General features: G+C 44.3%; 1 protein-coding gene across 1 annotated transcript in view; it reads right to left on the bottom strand.

Moving 5' to 3' along the window:
* Positions 1–12,631, bottom strand: part of ptpn9a (protein tyrosine phosphatase non-receptor type 9a) — a 108,334-nt gene that overhangs the window by 16,643 nt on the left and 79,060 nt on the right. Inside the window, exons 9-10 of the mRNA XM_078199822.1 lie at positions 11,630–11,708; positions 7,584–7,734 (exon numbers count right to left, since the gene is read on the bottom strand). Of these exons, the coding sequence (XP_078055948.1) occupies positions 7,584–7,734; positions 11,630–11,708 (230 nt within the window). The remainder of the gene's footprint in view (positions 1–7,583; positions 7,735–11,629; positions 11,709–12,631) is intronic.

Below are 12,631 nucleotides of genomic sequence, written 5' to 3'. Positions count from 1 at the left end.
TCTGGAAGGTCACAGCCCACAGCGTCTCTCTGGCAGGATTTTCTCAGACACCAGAAACAGGTGATTCAGGAGAATGCATGTCAGAATATTCCCTGGACAGGGGGAGAATTTCCACAGCCTGATTTATCTCTTTTCTAGAAGATAATTCTCATGTTCCTGTGATGTGGGTTGTGGTAGGTGGCAGTGTGTTCCTTTTCCTCCCAATGAGTGCATATGATCTGACCAAACATTGACCAGCGTTGAAGACCTCAGAGGGAAAACCATCGGGGCTACAGGCTTTGCTGTTTTCACCCATTTCATTGCTGTTGCAGCTGTCCCATTGATGGTGATCCATCCATGGATTTTACCACAGGATACTGGGAGAATAGTCCAGAGAGTATCAGCTGCCACTGTGGATTTACGGTTGAAGACTTGGATTAATGGATGGCATTATCACCTAATGATTGCACTGAAAGGGTGCAGAGAAGATTCACCAGGATGCTGCCTGGGCTGGAGTGTTTCAGCTTTGAAGAGAGGCTGGGTCTGTTTTCTTTAAAGCAGAGAAGTTTGAGGGGGCTCTGATTGAGGTGTAGAAAATTATGAGGGACATGGATAGAATAGATAGGAAGGAACCTTTCCCCTTAGTAGAGGGCAATAACCAGGGGGCTTGGATTTAAGATAAGGGGCAGGAGGCTTAGAGGGAATCTGAGGAGAAATTGTTTCACCCAGAGGGGGTTGGGAATCACTGCCTGAAAGGGGGGTAGAGGCAGGAACCCTCACAACATTGAAGGAGCATTTAGACAGGCACTTGAAATGCCGTAGCATACAATGCTACGGACCAAATGCTGGAAAATGGGATCAGAATAGATAGGTGCTTGATGGGCGGTGTGGACACGATGGGCGGAAGGATCCCTTTGTGCGCTGCAAAACTCTATGACTCTAAGAAGAGAAACACCATTCTGTAAGTGAAAGGGATTTTGTCCATCTATAGATGGTCCTTCTGGTTTCAAAAAAACCTTTGCATGTGATGATACTGGTCAGCATACTGTTAGATCTTCCAGGCTTTTTCTTCCCACCATTTTATCCTCTAGATTCGGGTGTATTCGCACACAAATTTAGCATACAGGTACAGCAAGTAAGAAAGAAGGCAAAAGGCATTTAAGTCTTTGCTACAAGGGATTGGAGTACAACTAAGTATTGCTCCTATTATACAGGGCTTTGGTGACACCCCACCTGGAATATAGTGTGCAGTTTTGGTCTCCATATCTAAGGAAGGACATCCTTGTCTTGGAGGCAGTACAGCAAAGGTTCATTAGATCGGTTCCTGGGATGAGAGGCTTGTCCAATGTTGAGAGGCTGAGTAAACTGCACCTACATGCTCTGGAGTCCAGAAGAATGTGAGGCGATCTCATCAAAACATACAAAAATCTAAAGAGGGCCAACAGGGTAGATATCGAGAGGATGTTTCTACTGGCTCAGGAATCTAAAACATAGGGGTACAGTCTTTATCCTCAGGATAAAGGGTCCATCATTTAGAATTAAGCTGAGGGGAAATTTCTTCACTCAGAGGGTTATGGAATCTTTGGAATTTCTTGCACAGGGGGTTGTGGTCGCTCTGTGGCTGAATATACTAAAGATCAAAACCAATAGATTTTGTTGCTCGCGGAATCACGGGATGGGAGTGGTGAGGACAGTGTCATTGGGTTGAAGTTCAACCGTGACCCTATGGATAGCAGAGCAGGTTTGAGGGGACCAGCTGTCAGCTACTGCTCCTATTTATGTTCCGGTGTTGTTAAAAATCAGACTTGATCATTTCACAATGTGATTAATTTCTAGAACGAGGCAAACTTGATTCTGCTCACTGTTTGCCTCATACACATACTCATTGGAATTCAGAAGAATGAGGGGTGATCTTATAGAAACATATAAGACAATGAAGGGAATAGATAAGATAGAAGCAGGGAGGTTGTTGCCACTGGCGGGTGAAACTAGAACTAGGGGGCATGGCCTCAAAATAAAGGGAAGCAGATTTAGGACTGAGTTGAGGAGGAACTTCTTCACCCAAAGGGTTGTGAATCTGTGGAATTCCCTGCCCTGTGAAGCAGTTGAGGCTACCTCATTGAATGTTTTTAAGGAAAGGATAGGTACATTTTTGAGCAGTAAAGGAATTAAGGGTTATGGTGAGCGGGCAGGTAAGTGGAGCTGAGTCCACAAAAAGGTCAGCCATGATCTTATTGAATGGTGGAGCAGGCTCGAGGGGCCAGATGGCCTACTCCTGCTTCTAAGTGATTTCTTTTTCGGAGGGATTATAAAGCAAGGGCAGGACTGTCCCGAGGCAGGTGAAAGCTTGAGTTTATATAGTATGTTTTGCGATTTCAGCTTGTCACCTATGCTGTGCAGCCAATGAATTAGGTGGCAGTCGTGTTTCAGTGGCAGCTCAGGCGTCCAGGTTTAAATTTCACTCCAGAGACCTCAGCACACAAGTTACACTCACATCTTGTCCTGTTGGAGGCACCACCTCTCAGGTAGGATTTAAACCATGGCCCAATCTGCCCTTTCAAGAACTCAATGTTCCCTTAAAGCTGTTGGCCTTGCAGCAACCCAGAAGTATATGTGTGGGCTGTGCTTTTAAATTACAGCCTGCAACTTAACAGCTATCAAGAGAGGATGGTTAGGCTGGGGCTGTTTTCCTTAGAGCAGAGAAGGCTGAGGGGAGACCTGATCAAGGTGCACCACAAATAAATTAGAAAATAAGTGGCAAAGCACGGCTGGGAAGAAGAGAAGGGGATTTTTCCCTGGTGCCCTGGACAACAATCTTCAATAGGTCATCATCATATTGCTGTTAATGGGAGCTTGCTGTGCATAAATAGACAGTAGCATTTCCTACATCACAACAATGACTAAACTCCAAAGTCTAAACTGCTGAAAAGCATGTTCGGACTCTGTGAAGGGTGTTGTGCAGAAATCTTCCTTTACTTTTTATCCACAAAGTTGTGCAAGGCAATGTGGCACCCAATTTGCAAACAGCAAGCTCCAACCAACAGCCAAGAGATTAATGACCAGATCATCAGTTTGTGGTCAACTTGGCTGACGGACAACTGTTCAATTAAGAGACAAGATAACTCCCCTCACCAACTAATGTCCTTGGATCAGCCACCTGACAGCAGCTTAACATCTCAATGGTAAAATGGTATTTCAGGAAGGATACATTGGTTTTGGAGCGGGTGCAATGTAGATTCACCAGCACATCGATAGAGGAAACCTTAGCAACTCTTGCCATCCCATCCCAAAAAAGACTGTGGGTGATGGGTCAATTGAAATTTCAAGACTGATTTAATTTTTACATAAGGGTGTTGAGGTATATGAAGCAAATGGGGCTGAGGTAGTGGTTGGCCTTGATTGAACTGAATGGCGGAACAGACTCTTCCCACACATCTGATGGGCTGATTATTATTAAATGTGGCTCGACGACAAAACCCTGTCACTCACAAAGTGAGAATACAGACATTGAGTCAAGTTGACAAGAGCAGCCACAAATCAGAGAGTCCAACTTAAACCCCTCGAGTTAGTGCAACCACCCCACACCCCCATTGCTCAGTTGGCAGCTGTACTGCCCATTATTGAGGCATGCAGATAGGCACGGTTGCAAGTTTGACACTCACGTCAACATTAGCCAGGGCAACAACATGGCTACTAAAATCTGTCTCAAGTGCATGCATCAGTACAGGTGTCAGAGGCCAGCATCAGTCTTGAGCACAGTTATCCACATTGTTGAATAGGCTATTAGCTCTCACTACCCAGGATTTTAGACTTGAATTTCCATGGAGTGGAAATTAGCATTGGAGTGCCAATCCGTGCCTAGTTCATCTGGAATTCCAGCTGCTCCCTTCTCGCTCAATCGTCCAACTCAGGCTGGGCGAGACCTGCGTACTGCAGCGTCACTCGAGGGCTGGAGAGTCAGCGGTAAGGAGATCCAGGCCTCCTTTTATAACAGCACTAGCTGCTGTAAAACAGGTAAGTTTAAAGGTCCAGTCTCTCTCAGAACCTTGTAGGGTAAGCGGGTAGGATTGCAGATATGGGGTGGGCAGTGTTTGGTCTTCACGGGCAATTGCTGGGCAATCCTTGGCCAGGCCATTCACACATGAAGGAAGCAGAGGGCACCCTGGGGAAACATCCAGCACAAGGTAGGGAAAGATTGGCGAGGGGGAGAGTAACAAACTGGGAGACAAAAACACAACAGCATACTGACAGTTTCTACTGAACGAAGCCCAAGGATCTTTTTAACAATGACTTCTCATTCACTATTCAATTTCCCAAAATCATGGGGTTTTCCTCATTTTATGAGCTTAATGAGTAAGCCGTTCCAGCAACGCAATCCAACAAGATAGTTCACATTGGAATGGCTGCGTTCAATACACAACTAAACCAGCAGGGTGTAAAGTATGTTCTCCTCTGGCTCACTGTGCACTGTGGCACAGTGGTTAGCACTGCTGTTTCATAGCGCCAGGGACCCAGGTTCGATTCCCAGCTTGGGTCACTGTGTGGAGTTTGCACGTTCTCCTCGTGTCTGCGTGGGTTTCCTCCGGGTGCTCCGGTTTCCTCCCACAGTCCAAAGATGTGCAGATTAGGTTGATTGGCCATGCTAAATTGACCCTAGTGTCAGGGGATTAGCGGGGTAAATATGTAGGGTTATGGGACTAGGGGCTGGGTGAGATAGTGGTCGGTGCAGACTCGATGGGCCAAATGGCCTCCTTCTGCACTGTCGGGATTCTATGATTCTACTTCAGTCAGCTGTGCTTGCCTACTATCTGATGCATTGTGAACTTAAATATCTACTTGTTGGAACTGTCTAAGAAATAGCTCCAGGAGTAGGTGAAATGGGCCCTTACACCTGCTCCACCATTCAATACAACCATGGCTGATCTGCTACATTGGAGATAGGAGAGGAAAGTGGTCTCACAACCCTATTAGATTTACTGCAACCCATATTGGATTGGACCATTGCTCCTCCTTTGCAATGAGGACACCGGTTGCGGTAGTGTTACAGATATCAAGTTCTTTCTTTTCTTTCACTTCACGGTGCCTGGTCATAGAGGTTTACAGCATGGAAACAGGCCCTTTGGCCCAACTTGTCCATGCCGTCCTTTTCTTTTAAACCCCTAAGCTAATCCCAATTGCCCGCATTTGGCCCATATCCCTCTATACCCATCTTACCCATGTAACTGTCTAAATGCTTTTTAAAAGACAAAATTGTACCCGCCTCTACTACTACCTCTGGCAGCTCGTTCCAGACACTCACCATCCTCTGAGTGAAATAATTGCCCCTCTGGACACTTTTGTATCTTTCCCCTCTCACCTTAAACCTACGCCCTCTAGTTTTAGACTCCCCTACCTTTGGGAAAAGATATTGACTATCTAGCTGATCTATGCCCCTCATTATTTTATAGACCTCTATAAGATCACCCCTAAGCCTCCTATGCTCCAGAGAAAAAAGTCTGAGTTTATCCAGCCTCTCCTTATAACTCAAACCGGTAGCATCCTAGGTGTTGTGAGTTTGACAAGCAGTAACTATTGGTAAGCTATTCATACCAATTCAATACACAGGCACTTCCCACTAGCGCTCACTGGCTGTTGACTAAGAGTTGGAACTATTCACACTTTCCAACTCTCGGGACCCTCTGAAATCCTGACTGTCATTCAGCTGGCGATCAGATAACTCAGCAGACCAAGGATTTGGGAGTTTTCTGGCTCACTTTTATGATGAACAGCATACCTACATACAGACCCACCGCAGGAACAGAATCAGTCTTGTGACAGGGTATCTCAAGATCAGTAGCACATCTAAACTGCACACCATTTTACAACATAAACATTCAGCTTTCAAAACAATGAAAAAGCAGCACCAATGATCCTCTGATGTGAAAGACCGTGACTAACTTCTTACTTCAGCAAGATCACAATGTCCTGACCCAGCATACAGCAGTTAGAAAGATTCTTCCAAACCTACAAAATCTAAAAGGACAAAGGGCAAAAGACGTACAAGAACTGTATCCCATACCATCTTGACATGGGACATGGACCAGCAATGAGTCAATATCCAGGAACTCTCTCCCTAACAGCAGTGTGGAAGCACCATCACCATACCGACTGGTTTAAAGAGACGGCTCATCATCACCAATCAATGGCAATAAACATTGGCTTTGCTAGGGATGCCCAAATCCCAATAATAATTTTTACAAATACTCGGTATACAGAGGCGGACTCACACTCACACTGGTGCAACGACAATAATCTCTCCCTCAATGTCAACAAAACGAAGGAGATTGTCATCGAATTCAGGAAGCGTAGAGGAGAACATGTCCCTGTCTACATCAGTGGGGATGATGTAGAAATGGTCGAGAACCTCAAGTTTTTAGGTGTCCAGATCACTAACAACCTGTCCTGGTCCCCCCATGCCAACACTATAGTTAAGAAAGCCCACCAACGCCTCTACTTTCTCAGAAGACTAAGGAAAGTTGCCATGTCAGCTATGACTCTCACCAACTTTTACAGATATACCATAAGAAGCATTCTTTCTGTTGTATCACAGCTTGGTATGGCTCCATCTCTGGCCAAGACCACAAGAAACTACAACGGGTCATGAATGAAGCCCAATCCATCACGCAAATCAGCCTCCCATCCATTGACTCTGTTTACAATTCCCGATGCCTCAGAAAAGCAGCCAGGGCCACGCACCCCGGACATACTCTCTTCCACCTTCTTTCATCGGGAAAAAAAATACAAAAGTCTGAGGTCATGTACCAACCGACTCAAGGACAGCTTCTTCGCTGTTGCTGTCAGACTTTTGAATGGACCTACCTCGCACTAAGTTGATCTTTCTCTACACCCTAGCTATGACTATAACACTAGATTTTGTACTCTTTCCTTCTCCAAGAACGCTATGCTTTGTCTGTATAGCGCGCAAGAAACAATGCTTTTCACTGTATGCTAATACATGTGACAAGAATAAATCAAATCACACTCACTGGAGGAAACCAGCAAAAGTAATAACAATTGAAGGAAAGGTTACAATAATGACTCATGGTAATGGAGGGTAGCACTGTCAGAGAAATGGTTAGCCTACATAACCAAACATGTCTACACAAAATAGCAAAATACGCTGGAAATTAAATAAAATCTGCCAATGAGGAGAGGTCAGACAGAATCGTTCTGACAATCAGTCATCAATCTGAAACATATTGTTGTTTCTCTAGAGCAACCTGCTGAATATTTCCAGCATTTTCTATTTTTATGTCTAAATGAAGCAAAGTCTCCTCTTGCTAATATTCCAGCTACAAGGACACGAGTTTCGGTTTCAAGACTCAATGCCCACTGTCAGTCCTACCCATGAGCAGCAAGGAAGCACCGTATAAACTGAACACGTCAAGCTGGTTCAGTCAGTTCTCATTATCCTCCATTAAAAGGAAAAGGAGCAAATATTAAGGCAGATCAAACGACGGCAACTCTGGGACTCGAGTACTGAAGAATCGCTCAAATGCCAATCCAACTCACTGTTCAATCAACATTTTTAAACAGGCATAAAGCAGAAAGCAATGTTCCCTTACCTCTAAATTCAGAATCTCTAGTGTTGTTTTGTTATAATGTTTAAAGCTTTCTACTGCCAGGTTTTTGACAGAAGTAAGTCCATAGTTCCCCTGAATGGTCTGATCCAGAGGCCAGTACTGACCACATTTTTTCCTGCCACTCTCGTCAATTCTGAAGCAGTAAAACACACCATTAGAGAACATCATAGGTAAGCAATAGTACAGAATAGGGACCAATAGAAAGAAAAAGATTATATAGTCACTTTTCCATTCTTTACATGTTCCAAAACACTTTGTAGCCACTGCATTATTTCATAAAGTTTTAGAAACTTCCATACAAAGAATCTGAAAGTGCATGGAGCCAGCTATGAGCATAATACTGAATCAGTTCTGTAAATTCCAACATGGAACTCATTCTTCGCTGGCCCTTCTGAGGAGGGAAAGAAAAGCAAAAAAACAAGTCAACCAACGTGGATATGCACTCTCCTCACAACTGGTTACACCAAACCAAGATGACATTGGGGAGGAGTGGGGTAATAAAAGTAATCTTTCATATGAGTTCCAGCAAAGTGGTTAGACAGCCTGGGAACTGATACTTCTCTGCTGGCCACCTCCAACAGAGGGGCAGACAACAAAGGAATGGACTCTTCCACATTATCTCCATTTTGCGAGAGGATGAAGGAACAAAGAGGCGGACTTCACTGCACCAAACCCTCCCTGCAACTCGATTTCAATTCTACCAAAAGGAGATCAAAATCAGGAATGCTCTGATCTGCTGCCCTGAAATGCCTAATGCACACTGAGGTAAGGTTTGACAGGTACTGGTTGTAATCCAGTACCCCAGTGAGGGGTTTCGTTCGCTACTGTTCACTCTCGAGTGCTCGGTTATTTCATGTAGATGAGTGTGGTATCAGTACAGATCTGACCTCTCCTCACCAAATGTCTCTTCCGATGTGTGCAATTTCCAAGGGATCACAAGGTAGCGATCATGAATGGGACTCAATTCTCATTTTTTCCCATCATCTCCCAGGTGCCCTGGAATTAAGTATAGTGGCTCCTTCTATCATTCCACTGAAACAGGGCGCCTTTCCACTGCTCAAAGAGATCAATGACAAAGGTTGATTGTTTTGCTCACATTATCTATTCATGACTGTTCAATGGACAAAAGGTAGCGATCTCAAAAAGGACATTTGAAAAATTGGCACCATTGTCAGAATATAAAATATCCCTGTTTAATTGCTTTTCTGTCCTCTGGCCAAGATTAAGTCTGGATTTTATAATGGATCTTAGACGCCTCAAGTTGAACACCTATGAAGCACATTTTTGAGTTCCAGATATCAGTGCTGGCTTCAGTCTAGTAACTCGCAGCAGATCCAGCATCTTTATGTAATGTGTGAATACTTAAACATGGGTCAGTCCAGAGGGACACAGTGCAAAATCTGAGGGTGCAGTCAAATTTCTCATCACGTCCCTACTGGAGCACTGATAGTTTGTACTAAGGGGTCATTTTCTGTTTGCGGGACTTGTGTCTTTAATATCACATTCAGCAAAACTTCTAAAGATGGACAGATAGAGTGAAAAGGAAGCAGCAATGTTTCTTTCCCACCAGTTTAGTCACTGGCTCTGCTTCCGATGCAAGAAATGTTACAGCGTCTTTCACACTTCAGGATGCCTCACGCTTGTAAATATCTTTTAAGCATTGTCATCACTGTTCTCTTCTTAATTTCATTGTTGTACAAGACCAGTTGTTTCAATGTGGACTAACTTAAAAATGTTTGCGGGTGCTTCATATGGAACAAAGGCCTGTGCAGTATCTTCCAAGCTGTTGCGTGGTTATTTAAGCACAAAGCTTAGTGGGAAACTTCATAGTCACTATTATTGTGGGAAACTTCATAGTCACTATTATTAACATAGGTTGATAAAGTACTTTACATCCCAGTTGTTGATGTGCTGATGCTCCTAGATGGGGCTTTAAGGTGTCAAACAACAGGGCTGGCTTGTGGAATACATTTGGCCCACAAAAAAGATAAAGGTAATATATTCATATGCGGGGGATCGATGGTATAGTAGTAATATCACTGGACTAGTAATCCAGAGGCCCAGGCAAATGTTCTGGGGCCATGGAGACAAATCCCACAATGGCAGCTACTGGAATCAGAATTCAATGAATAAATCTGAAATTGAAAACCAGTCTCAGCAACGGTGACCATGAAACCATTGTCGATTGTCATAAAAAGCCATCTGGTTCACTACTGTCCCTTAAAGGAAGGAAATTTGCCATCCTTTCCTGGTATACCCTACCTGTGATTCCAGACCCACAGTAATGTGGTTGACTCTTAACTGCCCTGTGAAATGGTGTGACGAGCCACTTAGCTCAACGGCAATCAGGGATGGGCAACAAATGCTGGCCTTGTCAGTGACGTCCACATCTCGTGAAAGAATATACTTTAAAAATGTGAAGGTTTTGATGGATATAATTGGGGGATTCTTCACTGCTACAACTCTGTCATTGAGAATCAAGCTGCCACCTTATCCAAGGAGGACAGATGAAGATCAGCACCTGTGGGAAACTAGGTCGAATTCCATTAACTTGCATAGATACGACTTGCAAGAACTGCAACAGGAGAGTCTGGAGAACTGCAAGAGAGTCACTGTACTTGTACGGTGAAGCAGGGCATTCCGACAAAGCAAAACTACCTTTATGTCCAGGACACCAAAAAAGGGAAAGATACAAGAAGCATTCAGCAAACTCCATCATGTCTAATGAAGGTGAGTTGATGAGTCAGGCAATTAAGAACTCTTGTCACATGGAGCAACAGAAGGAGTGGCATAACAGTGAAGGGGTACAGTCATCTTCAAAGAAGGGAATTTCTGAGGGGTAAAAGTAAACAAAAGCCACCACTGCAAAATGCAAATCCACAACAGGGATGCCAAATGAAAGGCCCTTACCCAAGGAGCAAAAAGAAACCTGCAAATGCTTGGAAGGACAGAGTGGGCCACACTATTAATTTTTAACTTATTCCTCAAAGGTTGGAGCAGTGCAGCAGGACACAGTTGTACCAACTCTGAAACCCAAGCTACAGATGACCTCAAGCTCCAACAAGCAGCAAGAGTGCGGGCTGCATGTTACTGAGCACAGCCCAGACCACAATCCTAGCCCTCAAAATCTATTTCATTATTCTGCAGCAGGCAGCACTAACGACACTACACGCACTGGTGCACAATCGCCACAAACTGCTCTGAAAAACCATAGGCTCCAGGAAGAAAGCATCCCGTGAGGTGGAACATTAACACTCTCAGGAATATATAACATATTTATAAAACAAAGCCAATGACAATTAAAAAGCTACACAAAAGTTTTTAAAAAAATAAGAGTTTGGTTTCATCGAGTGTTAACTTTTTAAAAAGTGCAATGTCTACCTAAGGACGGCACGGTGGCACAGTGGTTAACGCTGCTGACTCACAGCACCAGGGTCCCAGGTTTAATTCCAGCCTTGGGTGACTGTGTGGAGTCTGCATGTTCTCCCCGTGTCTGCGTGGGTTTCCTCCGGGTGCTCCGGTTCCCTCTCACAGTCCAAAGATGTGCGGGTTTGGTTGATTGGCCGTGCTAAGTTGACCCTAGTGTTTGGGGGTTAGCAGGGTAAATGTGTGGGGGTTAGGGGAATAGGGCATGGGTGGGATTGCGGTCATTACTGACTCGATGGCCTCCTTCTGCACTGTAGGGATTCTATGATTCTAAGAACACCTGTCTTTTGCTCTTGTTCTACTTGGCCACATGCATTAGGAGTAAGACCAGTGAAGATATTAAATTCCATTCGGAGTATTCACGGCAAGAGAGCACCATAAAGAAGAAAACAGTTACTTGCGAACAAAGAGCCATGGTTCATTTATGCAACCAGTTAAAAATAGTTTTGCTTTCACCATTAAGTAAAAACAAACATGGTCTTTAGAATGCAATGTGTGTATCTAAAGCATCAACATTTTTGAAGCCAGGAAGTTAAAGCTTCAGAAGTGTAGAAGCTGAGACCATTAAATGTATAATTTCTCACCGAAGCAGTTCCACATACCTTGTAGTCATGACAATAACAAGGACATGTTGTTCCCATACCATTCTCCAGAAATCATTGTATGTCTTTTCTAAAGGTCCTACGGTAGAAAAGAAAAGGGCATGAGTTTAAAAAGGAAAATACATTGATGGGTTTTACATCTGGAGAACCAAGGCCTGTTCAAAACTCCTGGAGCAGCACGACGAGACACTTACTCCTCCCCTCGCTCCTCTCACCCCCAAACTTAGAATCTCTAGGTAGAGGCAGGACATCCAAAACCACGGGGACAAATACTCAAAGAATTCCTCTCCTAATACCTCAGGCCATCAAACCCAGTGCAAGAGATAACACGGATCAAGCATTATCTATACCACTTAAACTTAATCTATTGCTTCTCATTCTAAAAATCACCTAATGCAGGTTCCACACATACACCAAACAGCACACCACACATTCAGGATCAGATACTTGGCCTGATGGAGCCAGGGCGAGTACCTCAAACATTATGTCCAATACTGGCACTACACTTTAGGAATGACACGGTAGCACAGTGGTTAGCACTGCTGCTTCACAGCTCCAGGGTCCCGGGTTCGATTCCCGGCTCGGGTCACTGTCTGTGTGGAGTTTGCACATTCTCCTCGTGTCTGCGTGGGTTTCCTCCGGGTGCTCCGGTTTCCTCCCACAGTCCAAAGATGTGCGGGTTAGGTTGATTGGCCAGGTTAAAAATTGCCCCTTAGAGTCCTGGGATGCGTAGGTTAGAGGGATTAGCGGGTAAAATATGTGGGGATAGGGTCTGGGTGGGATAGTGGTCGGTGCAGACTCGATGGGCCGAATGGCCTCCTTCTGCACTGTAGGGTTTCTATGATTTCTATGACATGTAGGCTTTGGGCAGAGTATTGAATAGATTTACTATAATGGTTCCAGGGATGAGGATTTGGAGTATTGTGGAGTTCTCCTTATAACAGAGAAAGAAGGCTGAGAGGAGATTTGATAGAGGTGTTCAAAATCATAGAGTGAATAAAG

Source organism: Mustelus asterias, chromosome 29, assembly GCF_964213995.1.
Source record: "Mustelus asterias chromosome 29, sMusAst1.hap1.1, whole genome shotgun sequence".
Taxonomy (NCBI): Eukaryota; Metazoa; Chordata; class Chondrichthyes; order Carcharhiniformes; family Triakidae; genus Mustelus; species Mustelus asterias.
The sequence above is the reverse complement of the archived record's forward strand: the minus strand, read 5'-3'. Positions and strand labels throughout refer to the sequence as shown.